The sequence below is a fragment of the Perca fluviatilis genome, chromosome 6 (assembly GCF_010015445.1).
Source record: "Perca fluviatilis chromosome 6, GENO_Pfluv_1.0, whole genome shotgun sequence".
In the NCBI taxonomy this organism is placed as follows: Eukaryota; Metazoa; Chordata; class Actinopteri; order Perciformes; family Percidae; genus Perca; species Perca fluviatilis.
The window spans coordinates 39967049-39984697 of NC_053117.1; the positions used below are offsets into that span (position 1 = coordinate 39967049).

The 17649-nt window shown below is 42.6% G+C and overlaps 1 protein-coding gene across 4 annotated transcripts in view; it reads right to left on the reverse strand.

Annotated features, from left to right (window-relative positions):
- Positions 1-17649, reverse strand: part of LOC120560309 (probable E3 ubiquitin-protein ligase HECTD4) — a 111256-nt gene that overhangs the window by 80446 nt on the left and 13161 nt on the right. For all 4 annotated transcript variants that reach the window (XM_039802645.1, XM_039802643.1, XM_039802644.1 and 1 more), the window contains exons 3-14: positions 15598-15687; positions 15385-15512; positions 11616-11724; positions 10264-10402; positions 9237-9407; positions 7683-7875; positions 6744-6905; positions 3443-3556; positions 3186-3326; positions 2530-2765; positions 937-1079; positions 762-832 (exon numbers count right to left, since the gene is read on the reverse strand). In XM_039802645.1, coding sequence (XP_039658579.1) covers positions 762-832; positions 937-1079; positions 2530-2765; positions 3186-3326; positions 3443-3556; positions 6744-6905; positions 7683-7875; positions 9237-9407; positions 10264-10402; positions 11616-11724; positions 15385-15512; positions 15598-15687 — 1697 coding nt within the window. The remainder of the gene's footprint in view (positions 1-761; positions 833-936; positions 1080-2529; positions 2766-3185; positions 3327-3442; positions 3557-6743; positions 6906-7682; positions 7876-9236; positions 9408-10263; positions 10403-11615; positions 11725-15384; positions 15513-15597; positions 15688-17649) is intronic.

The following is a 17649-nucleotide window of genomic DNA, read 5'->3' on the forward strand; positions in this document are numbered from 1 at the left end:
GACTTGCTAGTGCTAACTTTGCACCGGCAAGTTGCGTTTAAAGCGCTTTTTTTCTGCCAAGTTCGTGTCTCTCTGCTCGACGGCCCTCACAGCTGATAGCTACAGTACGTAACGTGACATATGCCACTATATCCACGAGGACTGGCGGGTTAAATCGGCTGTCTTACACACAGAGTATGCCAGGCAGACAGACAGCTGACAGCCTCGCAGGTGGATGCGGTGGAGACGGGCTGAGACGGACTGAGACATGCATCTAATGGGCAACTGTGGACTGATGTTGAACTATGTCAGTCGCACACACGATTCCAGGAAAGTGGCTGCGTGTGTACACTGATAGGTTGAATATTAAGTCTGCATGCTTTCAGGAGCCTAATTTCGTATGATTACGTGATTGACAAGGAGTTCTCCAGATGTGAGGACGAACAGTATAAAGATGTCTGTTCATCTAGTGTTCAGAGAGAAACTCGCAAGTGTATGTTCCATCTCTGAATAAAGCTGCATCTAATCTGAAGATATCTGACTCTGTCATCTGTGAAGTCTCCTTAATCCATTTCCAGATATCATACACTACAATGCACGGAACAACGTGGCTGCGTGACCGGTGCAAGTCTGCAGCTGTCCACAGAACTTGATAAGTATGTCTGAGCCTCCCGGATGGGTGAACTGGGACTCAGTTGGCTGTTTATCAGTAAACGAGGGTCAGCTATCGGTCATAAAAAACCCTCTAAATTAGCATCCCTAGTGTTTAGTGTCATAGTCACCTTCGGTTAAAACCAGTTTAAGCAGTTTCTTGAGTTCAGCCTCCCCCTGATACAAAGTATTCAAGCCTGAGCTGCAGAGACAGACAGGAGGTAAACACAGAATCATTATGATCACTGATTAAACCAAAACACACACACATACATACATGTACTTTATGTGGAGTTCCTGACTTACCTGATGGCCAGGCACACCTCTTTCTGAATCTCTGCTCCGATCTGATCCACTGGAGCCATGAGGAGCTGCCACAGGAGAAGGCCTGAGCGACGCACACTCTCCCGATTCTGCTCCGACTGAGGGTTGAAAAACCTAAACACCACCTGGACAGGACAGACACAAAACGATATTATACCTGGGCCGGACATTTTGATATGGAAGAGGAAGACAAATCAGAAATACAGTTATCACTGAACCTTGAAACCTAAGTCTTTAAATCCAAACAGCACAGTTCCTGAGAAGGCATTAGCATGTTTGTTCTGTAACAACCGGGGCTCAAACTCACAACCTCAGACATCAGGGCAAGTATTGCTTGTTGAGCTAACTGCCAGGTCAGAAACAATATATGGCTTCACATTTCAAACTAGTGCCAAAAATTCAATTATCAAGACAAAATTATGAGAATTTGTGCATTTCATCTAAACAACATATCTACTATATGTCTGGGATTTATTTTTTTACAAAGATTGATTGCTCCATAAGTGACCAAACTGATGTTTAAAGATGTTTTATTTCCACTGACTGCAACAGCTTGTGTGTATACACAGTATACTGTACATAAAAAATAAGAACATATCTGTACAATTTTGCAGATTTCTGTGCAGGTGCGTTGCAAAATATCACAGACTTGGAAAAAAAACATTGATCTTGCTGCAGCGTCACTATTTATTAAAGATGACTAACGTTTTGCTCGCTCTGGACTTTCGTCAAGAGTATGACCTACATTTCCGAGAAAGTTGCAAAAGTTCTAGCACGTACGATTTGTTATGAATTTCACAAAGCCAGCTCAGGAATTTGAGCATAGCACAGATATAATTTTCCCAAATTGAGTTTAAGCCCGTAATTATTTGGGTAATTCTATTTTCGCTATATTGAGTTTTAGTTAGTAGTTATTTTATGTCCTATTTTTTATTTTGTAAATATGGTACAGTTTTAGTGCAGGAAAGGTTTCAGCGGTCTGAACCGGCCCGTCTCAGCTCGACTCAAACCAGCTGATGGTGTCGCTGCGACTGAACTGGTGGAGTCTCCAGAGGCTGGTTATAGAACGTAAGAGACGTCTCCTGTTTCTACAGCCAATAGAGAAGTCAGCTGGTCGAGTCTCCAGAGGCTGGTTTTAGAACGTAAGAGACGTCTCCTGTTTCTACAGCCAATAGAGAAGTCAGCTGGTGGAGTCTCCAGAGGCTGGTTTTACAATCCAGTAAGAAGCGATGCTCAATGTGCGCCAGCAAGCACTGAATCAGAGAATAAAACGTGTTTTTGCCGGTTCGTCAGTCGAAATGTAACCTGTAGCAAGCATCTCACCATCACTAACGTTATCCACATTCATATTAAAATTATATATTCAGCTACAAAAAGCCTGGAAGACGGAAGTTAGGACGGGAGTACAAAGAGTCGTTGCTATGATGTTGTGATATATAATGTATTGTTTTCTATGAATGTGTGCAAACCAAACCAAACCAGCAGAGCTGCCCAGCCCCTAAAAAAATTCAAAAAACACAAAAAATGGCTGAGTCTTTTCCTGCCAAACTGTGCCCAGCTGCACCTGTAACCGACCTGGAACACCACCAAGATGCAGCGTATGATGCAGGTGTCTCCGTTGACCATGGCCTTCTCCATGATGTCACAGATGCTGCTGAAGTGGCGGGCCTCGATGGGATGTTGTTTTCCCAGCAGCGCCCCCAGTGGCAGGCTGTTGCTGCTGGCCGCCAGCAGGTTGAGTTGATGGATACACATAGCACCTACATGATGAAGCAGCTGGTTGATCACATCGCCGGTGGCCACCGCTTCCTCTGTGAAAGGACAAATGTTGCAGATGGTCAGATTTGTGACCTGATACAAAGAGTCTCTCGCAGGGCTATTAAGGCAAATTCAAACTGAAACTAAATAAAAACTAAAACCTTCAAGACAAACTAAACTGAAACTGTATTAAAAAGGTTAAAATAAATATTTCAGTTTTAGTTTTGTAGCTTTAATATTTCACTCCTGAAAAAATGAGACCGCATGAATTTCCGTTAACTAATCATGACATTAAACTACAGAAACTGAACGGACTGGACATAAGATGGTGCTGTGCCATAACTGCTTCACATCGGACTCTAAAAACTCAAAACTAAACTAACAAACACACTCTGAAAACTAACTCAAACTAAACTAAAATGAAATTGAAAAGTCAAAACTATTATAACCTTGGCCTGGCGGTGTGTATCTACCTTTGGGTTCCGTGATGACATGGCTGACACCGAGCCTATGGCACACATGATGAAAGGCTTGGTTCCCAGGATTGCACCACTGATCGATGTAATCGCTGGAGCAGGTCCAGATCAAGTTGTTCAGTGCATCGTAACACGCTCCTATGAAGCCAAAGATTACAGAGGTACAGGTCACTTAAAATGGCGATGCATTGTTGTGTAACTATCGTCTGTGAGTTCAACAAAGAAGAGCAGAATGGGACGGAAGCTGAGCTCACCTAGCCCGGCCACTTGCGCTCCCCTGCCCAGGGAACTGCCGGGAGCGTCGATGAGGTCCGCGCGGCTGCTGAACTGACCGTCAGCCAGGTTAAACACAAGGCTGGAGGCTAAAACTGAGCAAAAGTTAAATTAGCAAATAAACTAATTACTGACAGTGTTATATAGCACAAAGCATTTGGTGTTAAATATTTTTTTTTTTTACAAAATTTTTCAATCAGAAATAATACACTTTGTTTTACCAGAGCTTGCAAGTAAGGTCTAATGTAGAGTAGGGCTGCACGATATGAAGAAAACATCTAATTGCGATTATTTTTGACTGATATCAGCGATTATGATATTATTCATGATGATAAGTTTGTATCGTTATTCTCACTTTCACTGAAAAATATTAAAATTAAAAGAAATTAAAATGATTATAGTTATGTATAGGTTTGTAAGGATCTGTACAAAACAGAGTTTCTCTTTAGTCTGTCCCTTACACTGAGAAGTCACCCGTGCAAATCGGGTCGCCCTGATGCCCAACAGCTAGCCCCCCTAAACAAAAACAACAACCCCTTATTAATACCCCTAAATACACTAATATTTATATTAAACAAACCATTTTTCCCCCTAAGTATGTGCGACAGAAAAGGGCCTGTGGAGCGATAGAGAAAGTACCGCAAGGGAACGCTGAAAGAGAAGTGAAATAACCCAGTGAAGCCTAAAAAAGCAGAGATTATACCTCGTACCTTTTGCATCATGATTTAGCCAGTGCAACTAAAGCAAAGAGTGCTGTAGGGCATTTTCACAGCTGCCTCGTTTAATTTGGTTGAGTTGCACTAGAGTTTGTTTGTCCCGCTGGTGCGGTTCGTCAGGGCAGGTGAGAACGCAGCATTCGCACTCGGGTGCGCATCAAAAGTGGACCAAACAAGCGTACCGAGACCTGATTGAAGAGGGGGTCTCGGTACGCTTTCAATCGAACTCTGGAGCGGTTCGTTTGTGGTGAGAACGTGATCCGTACTCGAATTGCACCAACTATACATACTCTCAGCTAGTGTCTCCTGTAGTCAGGTGTGTCCAGCAGTCTGAGCTGATGTCTCCTGTAGTCAGGTGTGTCCAGCAGTCTGAGCTGATGTCTCCTGTAGTCAGGTGTGTTCAGCAGTCTGAGCTAATGTCTCCTGTAGTCAGGTGTGTCCAGCAGTCTGAGCTGATGTCTCCTGTAGTCAGGTGTACCCTCCAGTCTGAGCTGATGTCTCCTGTAGTCAGGTGTGTCCAGCAGTCTGAGCTGATGTCTCCTGTAGTCAGGTGTGTCCAGCAGTCTGAGCTGATGTCTCCTGTAGTCAGGTGTACCCTCCAGTCTGAGCTGATGTCTCCTGTAGTCAGGTGTGTCCAGCAGTCTGAGCTGATGTCTCCTGTAGTCAGGTGTACCCTCCAGTCTGAGCTGATGTCTCCTGTAGTCAGGTGTGTCCAGCAGTCTGAGCTGATGTCTCCTGTAGTCAGGTGTGTCCAGCAGTCTGAGCTGATGTCTCCTGTAGTCAGGTGTGTTTAGCAATCTGCGATGCAGCAGAGCAGCAAACTGTAGCAGCTTGCAGTGTTTCTCTCACAGAAATAGACTGCGGTCAAGCTCGGCATCCGTCACTCGCATCTCCGTGGTCAAACCAGCAGCCGCTAAAATTGGAGACAGACGCCGGCAGAGCAGAGCGAAGTCTCGGTGAGCAGAGCAGACGTAATAACGTCTCACGCAAAACAATGTCCGATTATTTTAATTAACTGAGCTGGTTTAACCATGGAGATGCAAGAAATATGCACTAGTCCAGAACACAGGATATTCTTCCTGTATTTGCTTTCTTGCTCCCGCCCCCAGACACATCCGACCAATAAGAGGGCTGGACGTTCTTGCGTGATTTGTAATGGCGCATTTTGGTACGCTTGGATTGTTCCAGGTGTGAAACCAAACCAAACCGACCGAGGGCAAATCGCTCCAAGTTTACAAACTCATCAATGGATTCAGACCAAAGCAAACAAACTACAGGTGTGAAAACGCCTTTAGTTTGATAACCCGAAACTAAGTGAGCTACTCCAAGACAGCCTACAGTGGATACATAATGGGAATGCATGCTCAGGGCATGGCCTTTTGTACACTATTAATAAGGCAAACCCCTCTCAGATTTGTCTCTGCAGCACCACAATACTTCATTCAGGATGGTTTGACATATTTTGCCTTTAACAGATATTGCGCGATCCGAATATTGCTCTAGTCCATATTGCGATTTCGATAAAACTTGCGATTAGTTGTGCAGCCCTAATGTAGAGCGAGATGGTCATTGACCAAACGGTCCAAAGCCACGACGGCTATTCATACAGAGATTACCTGCTGATGACATGTACGTCCCGCTGATGAGCAGGGCTCTCCGGCTGAAGCCATGTCGCCCCGGTGATTGAGCTAACCATGGTGCTAACTAATGCTCCGTTTGCTCTGTAGTCGGGACAGACCGATTATCGGACCTGGCCAAGTGTTATATAATTGCTTTAAGCATTTAAACTAATAAGTAAGTAATTTGTAGTTGTCGTGTTTTCCCAAAAAAAAAGAAATTCAGATTATTTTTGGGGCTTTTTGGCCTTTATTTGATAAGGCAGATGAAGACAGAAAAGGGGGTAGAGAGAGGAGGGATGACATGCAGCGAGTCAGACTCGAACCCAGGCCGCTGCGGTAAGGACTGAGCCTTGGTTCATGGGGCACATGCTCTACCAGGTGAGCTACCAGTGGCCCCACATTACAAAATCTTAATTTTGATTTATAGATTTTGATTTTCACTGTAAATGGGTATTTGTTCCAAATATTGTTTTGTAGTTTCATTAACTACTAATAAAAGTTTCCTCCTCCCTCTCGCTCCTTCTGCGATCGCCGATCAGCGTTATGAGCTCCGTATTTTAATTAAAAAAGGTCCGCCACAGTCTCTGATCATGGCAAGGATCGGTTTTACAGATTTAACAGACCGTAGAATGCCGGGATTAACCAATCAGAACTGAGTATTCGACCAAGTCGTACAATAAATGTCTATATTAAAACATAATGTGTGGTCAAATGTAATAGAACTAGCATCAATCCTTACTCCAAGCTGTGATCAGACCGTAAACAGAACATGTATCATCCCCCAGCGGCTTCACACGATGTGAAATGTTTACTTTTTTCCTAACATCTTTCACTCTAATACTTTCGCTCTAATACTAATACTAAAGAAATCGCAGCAGAACTGTCAGACGTTATGACAAAAAATATCAACTCAATGAGGATGTACATGTGTCTGTGTCTGCTCTTACTTTTGAGAGAGGACAGGCTGCTGGTTCCTCCAAACAGGGAGCGTGTGGCGGAGCTCCCAGATACCCCCGGGGGGGAAACCAGCATCACCAGGTAGGTTCCACACACATACATCGGGGTCTTTCTCAGCGTCTTCAGAGGGAGGCCACAGCTAGTGTTGACCGCTATAAAAGAGTTACACAGAAAAGTATTTTTAATAACCGTAAGATCCACCATGAATTGCACATTAAAGTGCTCATATTATGCTCATTTTCAGGTTCATAACTGTATTTAGAGGTTGTACCAAAATAGGTTTATGTGGTTTAATTTTCAGAAAACACTGCACATTGCTGCAGCTCCTCTTTTCACCCTGTGTGTTGAGCTCTCTGTTTTAGCTACAGAGTGAGACATCTCGCTTCTGTTCCATCTTTGTTGGGAGTCGCACATGCACAGTACCTAGGTAAGGACTACTAGCCAGTCAGAAGCAGAGTATGAGGGCATGCCCTGACAGTAGCTAGGTAAGGACTACTAGCCAGTCAGAAGCAGAGTATGAGGGCATGCCCTGACAGTACCTAGGTAAGGACTACTAGCCAGTCAGAAGCAGAGTATGAGGGCGTGCCCTGACAGTACCTAGGTAAGGACTACTAGCCAGTCAGAAGCAGAGTATGAGGGCGTGCTACGCTAGCAGCTAGGCGAGCATTATAACATGTGTTCCAAAGTGACCATGTCTGTCTCTGAAGTAAAGGCTGGACTACAATAGAGCTGTTTGGAGCAGTAGGTGAACAGTGTTTTCTGTTGGAGATGGTAAGTCCCTTTGGGACTTTGGGCTTTTTCACTTTGTAAACCTATAAACGTGCACAAAAAGATATATAACACAATAAAGGAAAGGGAAAAAAGCAATAAAGCATAATATGAGCACTTTAAAGCATATATCATTTTTGGGTGATGTGCTGATGAATTACCAGACTGTTCCTCTTTGACAGTGTTGGTGATTGCCGAGCCCGTGAGAGCAGCCAACGTGGCAGAATGGGAGGCCCGGAAGCGTGACATTCGACTCAAGAGAAGCTCGTTCAAGCACTTTGAGGACTCGCCTTCCTTGCGAGTTAGAATAACTCTCTCCTGCAAGATGTCTGCAACACATAGGCCTGTCTGCGTCTGCACCGTGGGGACGGGGGAGGGGGGGGAACATCAGAGATGGAACAGAGACATCAACAAATCAACAAACTGAAACTACTGTATAAAGAGCTCAAGAGTTAACTCCCATTGATTTTCTCCATAAGGATATTAATTATGAACCATAATGTCGAGGCCATCCGAGGTAGACTGACTCCGAGCTAAGAGGTTGTGGAACGAGAAGTTCTGCTCTTGTAAAAGCTAGAAGATCGTATCAAACCAACTTTGTTTTAGGAAAAACAGGTTTTATTCACGATCTTATGAAGCAATACTACACTACCCACAATCCTTAGCGTAACAGGGACATCTCCGATTGGTCCAACGGACGCTGTTAGCATGGAAGGGTTTACCGTACGCGGCTAGAGTGAGCTGTAACCACTTGAAGTCTATAATAGTTTCTGTACACAGTCTTGTACCTTTGCCTTTTTAGACGTTTTCAAAATGTTTATTTGCACCAAATCAAATGTTTTATAGTCATTATTCCTCTTGTAGCTGATTGGCTTTGGTTTCAGACGTAAAACTATATATATATATATATATATATATATATATATATATATATATATATATATATATATATATATATATATATATATATATATATATATAAAAACCAATTTCTGAAACGTCAATGAACAACTGAAACAGAGAAAAACACTTCAGGGACCAGAGCCGTTAAAAAAAGTGGGTGGTCACTGTTGAGCTCTATAGCAGGGCATAGAGCAGTGGTTCTCAAGCTTATTTCAATAATGTTCCCCCTTTGAACAGTGTTTTTAAGCTATGTACCCCCTAACCAGCGCAAATAAATTTTGGAGTAAATAAAAGTCTCTATAAAGAGGAAGAATACAGCGATGTCAGCAAAACATTTACTAAACAACAGCCTTGAACCTGGAAAACATTTAGATGCTGATGGAAAAAAGGAGACAAAAACTTGGAAAAAAGACGGTAGAAAGAAGGAAGGAAGGTAAGAATAGGTTGAATATAGTAATAAAAACTTTGAAAAAAGAGACACAAACTTCAAAAAAGCAATTAAAAACTTCAAAAAGAAAACACAGTAGAAAGAAAGGAGGCAACACTAGGGCGACAAAAGTGACAACAAATTCCAAAAAGCGACAAAAACTTTAAAAAAAGCTGAATATAGTCTGGAAGAAAGGCAAGAATAGGTCAAAACAAACGACAAAACCTTCAAAAAAAAAAAGGTGACAAACTTCAAAAACAGTGACGAAAAAAGCATGAAAAACATTTTGCAAAAAATCTTACATACCCCCTGCAGTCCTCTAAAGTACCCCTAGGGGTACACTTACCCCGATTTCAGAAACACTGGCATAGAGTATAGTACTCACAGAGAGATGAAAGACATCCATGAAGACCGAGTGTCCCTTCTGTGTCTTCTCGTTGAGACTGGCTGGGGACCAGACCCAGTACAGGTAGGTTCCATCTGAGCACAGGTGCAGCGTGGTCATGCTGCTGCCAACAGGGAAGTGGTGCACTGGCATGGGCACAATCTGGCACACCTGAAAACGGCACAGTCAACATAAGCCTTGGCTATGGCTACTAGGGATGCACCGAATCCAAATTTTGGGGGCTAGGCCGAACACCGTGCATTTTGGCTGCTGTCTGGAGATTCCTTCATGCACAACTCGTATTCTTTCGGATGTTTCGTACCAAATGTTGTAACAGCGGCCATGTTGTGTATAGTTTAGGGTCCTCGCCACCACCAGACCAATCAGCAAACAGATTTGAACATGTAGCTGGACTTGAATGGTCTTCTTTTGACTGAAAGTACTGTCAAACAACTTTTTCTGCTCACCAGATCCATGTCCACTTTCTCACAGCCTACTGCATTGAACGCTCCGCCTACCTAAACACCTTCCCGTAATCAACGGCCCCGTCACTACGGCGACCAGCGTAGCGCGCCGAGTGCAAGCGTAGGGTTCGGTTCGCTGAGAAAAAAATTCTAAGGTTCAGCAGAAACCAGAACCCCGTCAAAAAGTCCAAATATTCAGCAGAATCTGAAGCCCAATCCTGGATTCGGTGCATCCCCATTGCATCCTGAATTGAGAGAAATGCTGCTCCATTGTGAGCCTACATGCCTTGTTTGTATCATAAAATTAGTTTATTGTTGCATAAGGGATAATAAAAACTGCATTAAAACGACAACTAAGCAGTCATGTGAGACACGTTGAAAATGTAATGTATCAAGACCTACCATGTTAAATAAACTGAATGATTCAACATCAAATTCAAAATCTGTGACTGTATATTTTATGTAACAGGAAGCATTTTTGTACCTTTTTTTTTTACCTTGCGCTCCTGACTGTAAATCCAGTTTTGGACTGAAATCAATAGTGGAGTGTAAGAGTACAGTACCTGGAGGGTGAAGGGGTCAATGACCTGGCACAGCTGATGAGGCTTGGCATCGAAGGAGGAGGGACGGTGGAGGAGGCGGCCGCTGCTGAACACCACCCAGCCAGGCTCCAAATCTTCATTTCGACAGTACACAAAACCCCTGCACAACACAAACACAGGGCATCTTTTTACGGGTTCTGAATTGTTAACTAATTTAAATACTTAAAAGGTGGATCTCTTTGTGAAAAAACCCAGGTGAGACTTGACACTTTGATTTGATGCAAAATGAGTAGAGAAGAAACTCAGCATCACATCACATGTGTACATTATCTACAAATTGATCATGTTAAATTCTATGCCAACCCTATATGTTCCTATGCTTTTGTGTCTAAGTGACTGATGGGAACAACTATCTCTGATATTGGTCCAGTATTAAGAGAGATCGCTGCAGTCGGCAGCGGAGAAACAAGCTGCAATGTAAGTTAATAGGACGATTATCCAGCTTGTATTTACGTTCACAAAAGTTCTTGCTTTGCCGGCGACAGGCTCAGATTAATATTCTAAGTTTCTGACAACATTATGGAAAGGATTTCTAAGGAGTTCGACCTTTTTTCTTTAAAAAAAATAAAAATAAAAAAGTAGTAAACTCTGGGCCGGAGCATGTGAGCGGAGTGGCACAGTGAGGATTTTCGTTCCTTGCTCACGGAGCTGTTCCTCCCCTCCACTCCCTCGCTCAAAGCCCTCCGCTTAATATGGCTCCACGCTCAATCCAGATTTTACCCAGCTCCACTCAAATCGCTCAATGCTCGCTTAAAAATAATAACTAGCTATAGCCATGTTGTATTTATCAGATGAATCATGCCCGGAGCCCCGGCAGCAAAATCCCCATTGGGCGACAGGCACTGGCTGCATAGGGAGGGAGGGAGGGAGGGCGCCATTCATCTGCATGTACTGAGACGGGCTCGGGCATGCTTCGAACTCAAGGTGTGAGCAGTAGCGGACCGAATTTGGAGCAGGGGAGACAAGGCAATGTTCCAAGATTTTAAAAAATTCACTCTGAGCTCCATCCAAAATCCTCACACTCCGCTCTGGGCCCTTTGAAAACTTACCGTGGAAGGAAGCTGCCGGACTCTGCTTAAAAATTGGTACATTTGCTACAACAGTTTAGAATTCAGAGCGTCCTTTTTGTCCCTTTCAAAAATCAACTACTGCAGATATTGGCTTGAAATAATGTCCACGAAACAACACCATGGGAAAGGTAAAGTAATAAGGGATATTTATAGTGTTTCACCCTCTCTTTCTGTCTTTCTCTCTTGCTATTCTCCAAGTGCTGTGGATATAAAAAAGGCAGAGGAGAAGGAGAGTCCCATTACCTCAGTGTCCCGTGTAAACCAGAGCCCAGCTTGCTGAGTCCTCTCCCGGAGGAGTTGGTGGTGTACAGATAGAGTCCGTCTGTGGCTAGACAGCGGCCCAGGTCGGTGTCTGCAAGGCACAGGGACAAAAAGAATTCAATATAAAAAAGGTGATGACAGAGAGATGACTGATTGTAATGAAGAGCAGGTGGAGGTATCAACAGGGTGAAGTGGAGAGTTGTGATGCCTCCAGAGACCAAAGCCCAGTGATCTGGTGTCAGGTTACCGTAAAATGTAAATATGCAAACCTGCTTTATTGATATATGCCCTGATCAGCTTCCGTCACTCTACAAGGTCAGCTGATGGGTTGCTGGAAAGTGAATGTAACACGCCTCTCCTCTGCTTTACCTCCTTATAGTCTGGATCGATGGAATAATTTGTCCCTCACCTTCCGCTCTCTGTGTGTCGCCGTTCTCAAATTTCCTTCTCTTCGGGAAACTACAAACTCCGAGCTAGCGAGCTACACGCTGAAAATGTCAAGTTTTGAAGGAGATTTGGACGGCGCAACAAGGCAGGCCTGCTCGGTTCTTTCAGGGAATGATTGAAAAGATTTACAAAGAATATGTTTAGGTCATTTCCTCTCTAACTGGAAGGTTTTATAAAGAATATGTTTAGGTCATTTCCTCTCTAACTGGAAGGTTTTATAAAGAATATGTTTAGGTCATTTCCTCTCTAACTGGAAGGTTTTATAAAGAATATGTTTAGATCATTTCCTCTCTAACTGGGAGGTTTTATAAAGAATATGTTTAGGTCATTTCCTCTCTAACTGGGAGGTTTTATAAAGAATATGTTTAGATCATTTCCTCTCTAACTGGGAGGTTTTATAAAGAATATGTTTAGGTCGTTTCCTCTCTAACTGGGAGGTTTTATAAAGAATATGTTTAGGTCATTTCCTCTCTAACTGGGAGGTTTTATAAAGAATATGTTTAGGTCATTTCCTCTCTAACTGGGAGGTTTTATAAAGAATATGTTTAGGACATTTCCTCTCTAACTGGGAGGTTTTATAAAGAATATGTTTAGGACATTTCCTCTCTAACTGGGAGGTTTTATAAAGAATATGTTTAGATCATTTCCTCTCTAACTGGGAGGTTTTATAAAGAATATGTTTAGATCATTTCCTCTCTAACTGGGAGGTTTTATAAAGAATATGTTTAGATCATTTCCTCTCTAACTGGGAGGTTTTATAAAGAATATATTTAGGTCATTTCCTCTCTAACTGGGAGGTTTTATAAAGAATATGTTTAGATCATTTCCTCTCTAACTGGGAGGTTTTATAAAGAATATGTTTAGGTCATTTCCTCTATAACTGGGAGGTTTTATAAAGAATATGTTTAGGTCGTTTCTTCTCTAATTGGGAGGTTTTGGGGCTGATTGGTGGGATTGCTGTGGCCGAAGTACACACAGAGATACACTGGTAAGAGCCAATGAGGTTTAACTATGCATCAGCTCATTTAAATAGCTCACGTTACTGGATTGTGTCAACAGTTAACTTTGTTTTATTTTTTCGGGGTGCAAATGTTCCACCAAAACAAGTTCCTTCCCGATATTTAGCGGAGCCACCGTCGCTGCGTCCGGAGCTCAGCCCAAGACTATTGCAAAGAAATGCAAACAACCCAGAGTATTTTACTTCTCCTATCCCAGAATGCATCTGTGGTGTAGCCAGACGTTTACGCCACAGCGCTGTGGAGATAGAGCTGGAAATGAGCGACTACCTCTTTACAGCCACAGCTTTCATCTCTTCACTATACATACATTACATGTATGGAGCCGCAACTAACCATTATTTTTTATTGTGGATTAATCGGTCAATTATTTTCTGGCTGAATGGATCAGTTGTTTGATCTCTAAAATGTCAGAAAATTGTGAAAAATGTGGATCAGTGTTTCCCAAAAAGCCCAAGATGACGTCCTCAAATGTCTTGTTGTGTCCCCAACTCAAAGATATTCAGTTTACTGTCCCAGAGGAGAGAAGACACTAGAACAATATTCACATTTAACAAGCTGGAATCAGAGAATTTTGACTTTTCTTTTCACAGGATAATCACAGGAGTTCTAGCTTTCAACCCGGCAATTTACTTTCATCCCTCCATTTTGTTTTGGGATTCACCCACACACTTGCATGTAGGGATGTAACGATTACCGGTTTAACAGTAAACCACGATAAAAATGTTGACGATAACAATTACCGTTTTCATTTGATGACGGCGCTCAGGACATTTATCAGCCCTCTAAGGGGACTAAGTCTGAAGCATGGGCATACTTTGGTTATTATAAGAATGCTGAAGGACAATTGACTGAAGATAGTTAACCTGTTTGCAGAACGTGAGGGAAAAAAGTTGCTGCTAAAGGCTAAGGTTTTGTCTGTAAACACTGTTAAACTTTTTGAAACTATTTCAGCTTGTGTAGGCCTATCAGTGCTTTCTGAACATATTGAACACACTTTTAAAAAGGAACACGCCGACTTATTGGGAATTTAGCTTATTCACAGTAACCCCCAGAGTTAGACTAGTCCATACATACCCTTCTCACAGTAACCCCCAGAGTTAGACTAGTCCATACATACCCTTCTCACAGTAACCCCCAGAGTTAGACTAGTCCATACATACCCTTCTCACTGTAACCCCCAGAGTTAGACTAGTCCATACATACCCTTCTCACAGTAACCCCCAGAGTTAGACTAGTCCATACATACCCTTCTCACTGTAACCCCCAGAGTTAGACTAGTCCATACATACCCTTCTCACGGTAACCCCCAGAGTTAGACTAGTCCATACATACCCTTCTCACTGTAACCCCCAGAGTTAGACAAGTCCATACATACCCTTCTCATCTCAGTGCGTGCTGTAACGCTGTCTGACGTCTCCAGCGGCATCAGCCCATCACAGATCCTGCAGGTGAATGGTTCCAGTAATCCTACTGCTCCGAATAAGTGACAAAATAACTCCAACATGTTCCTGTTTACATGTTGTGATTTGTAGAGTCACAGCGTGTACAAAAAACACCGTAACATCAGACACAGCCATCTTCTAACCAGTAAACAAACCGGGAACTATATTCTCAGGTGGAAGAATATAGTACTTGGGCGGAGTGATATGCTCGCAGCAAGCCTGTCTGAGAATATAGTTCCCGGTTTGTTTACAGATAGAAGATGTCTGTGTCTCATGTTACGTTGTTTTTTGTACACGCTGCCCTAATAACATCATAACATGTAAACAGGAACATGTTGGAGTTATTTTGTCACTTTTGTCACAATTGGGAGCAGTAGGCTAGTTGGAACCAGTTACCTGCAGGATCTGTGCTGGGCTAAGCTAATGCTGGAGCCGTCAGACAGCGTTACAGCACGCACGGACACGAGAAGGGTATGTATCGACTAGTCTAACTCTGGGGGTTACTGTGAACAAGCTAAATTCCCAATAAGTCGGCGTGTTCCTTTAAATGTACAGCAATAATACCGAAACCGTGATCATTTTGGTCACTATAACCGTGAGGTTATATTTTCACACCGTTACATCCCTACCTGCATGCATTGAATGAATAAAACAGAAAGCAGGGAAGTGTTATGACGGGAAATAGGACAAGCCCAGTCCTCTTTTAAACCTGCAAGCCAGGAAACTAGATATGTGTGCAAGACATAATTCATCACAACCACATGGGAGAACTGCATCTACTGTGGCCTGTAGATTTTTTTTTTCTTTTTTAAATGTCAAGGTTGATCACACAGAAGCTTTTACCTTTACTCTCTGCTGCTCCAGCAGAATTGTCAGGTGTGGGCAGCATGTCCTCAAAGCCCCAGGACACACTGTGTTTACCCCCCAGGAGGCATGATGGAGAGCCCGGGCCTCCTTCCAGGAGCAGAAGTCTGACGCAGGACAGAGATACGCGGCTGGTTACAACGTTGGGAAAGTAATAATTATCGTTTAGGTGAACCAGAGTACTGGCCTTACCTGTACAGGACATCAGACACGGGGAGCTGGCCCAGATCGGTCTGTTTCTGCAGCAGGTGAACTGTGTGGATGAAGGTCTTCAAAGATCCCCTGGAGAAGAGTTTGGCACATTAGTCAGGCGGCCGCAACATCACACAGTGGAAGCTCATTGTTAAGCATTTCTAGAACTGTAAGTGGAATCATACTCGGCATGAATTATGGAGGGGACCTGAGGTAATGTGCTGAGAATTAAAACACTATGTTTTTTTGAATCTGAATAAAAAGATCTTACCCATTAGAATGCAGCAGAGAGATTATTTTACACTGCGGCTCTCAGCGGGGTGCAACGAGCAACCTACTTTAAGTTTGTGCAGTGTTTATTTGCTGCTTCGCCTCATCCAAGACTGAACTGTTAACTGAACACAACTTATTCTATATTCAGGGAGAAGATCTATGTAATAAGAGGTCTACTGAAGTGCAGTTCTGGCATTCTCAGATGCAAAATAAACTAGGTTTAAATATATATATATATATATATATATCAGCAAGGGAGCTAAACAATTAAAGAATGTTTAATTGTGTATCACCAATAGGTCACAGTGCTTCTTGGCGATAGGCATAGACCGAATCACTTCAGGGTAGACAAATGACCATTGATTTGAATTGATTCAATATGTGAAATCTGCAAACTAGTTTATTTCCCATGTGAAGGACCTGTATGCATGAGTGGGAATGGATTTCAATTTTTTTTTTTTTTAAATGCCCGTCTCCTTGAAAAACAATCCAAGGCCCTGAGTAGGTTTTGTGCAAATATTAAAATGCCTTTATTTTACATGGCGATGTGTTTCAAATGACCAATGCGTTTCGACTCACATCTTCATCAGGGTCATTGGGCCTCATTCACCAACCGTTCTTACGAAGAAATGTGTTCTTAAACCCTTCTTACGCACTTTTTACAAAGATTCTGGCATGCACTAATGTTTTCTTAACTTGGATTTGTTCTTAGCTAAGAACAAAATCTACGAACACTGAAAAACACTCTTACGCACATTTGAGCGATGGCAATTTGCTCCAAATGATTGCTTACTGCATTTAATTCTACAGTCGTTTACAATGATAGTATTGTACTGTAATGCATTTCTGATCATTTGTTGATCAGAAAAAAAATCATATTATGCAAAAAAAACACTAACATCAGCAATTAAACTGATTAAATCCTGCGTTATTTGGTGATTGATCGCTATTTATAGGGCCAAAATGCAGTGGTAGAATGTAACAAAGTACAAATTCGTCCTAACTGTACTTAAGTACATTTTTCACGTATCTGTACTTTACTTAAGTAGACTCAATAGTGCATAGCCTACTTTTGACTTTTACTTTGTTACATTTTGCAGCAATTATCTATACTTTCTACTCCACTACATTTCTACAATGTTCCGTTACATTTTCTGATCAGTTTCCCCCATAGACAGTATATTTTCCCAAAACGTCTTCCTGACCGTCACACGTTTGTCTCACCAGTGAAGTTTGGTTGCCATAGATACGGTATATATGGGGCACCGCTGATCCAAGCCGGCTCCGGTGCTCCAGAGCCCGGGCGCAGCGCCGCTGACCCTCGGTAATACAGCCCCCGGTAAAAGTGAAAACGAAAAAGTTTTTTTTGTATTATTCTCGTTTTTAAATCAAAGTTGCTATATCTATTTCTCTCCACAGCGTCGTTTACTCCTCCGCCAGCCTGCGTAAGACGCGTTCATATCTTATTTATTTGGCTGGACCTCTTCACAGCTCCCCATGTCCGCTGCTTCACACACTTTATTTGCTTACTTGCATGGTTAAAGAAAATAAAATACATCCATGAATAAAACCAACCGTATTCCCATTCTAACAACACATTTCTGTTTTATGCTGGTTAGGATAGGAACTTTTTTTAGTAGTGGACATCTTCTACTTTTACTAAAGTAAATATGTCTCTGGTTATTTGTACTTTTATTCAAGTACTGAGATTCTGTACTTCATCCACCGCGGCTCCGACAATCTCCGAAAACCTGTCTCCCAGGAGGTGCACAGGAAGGG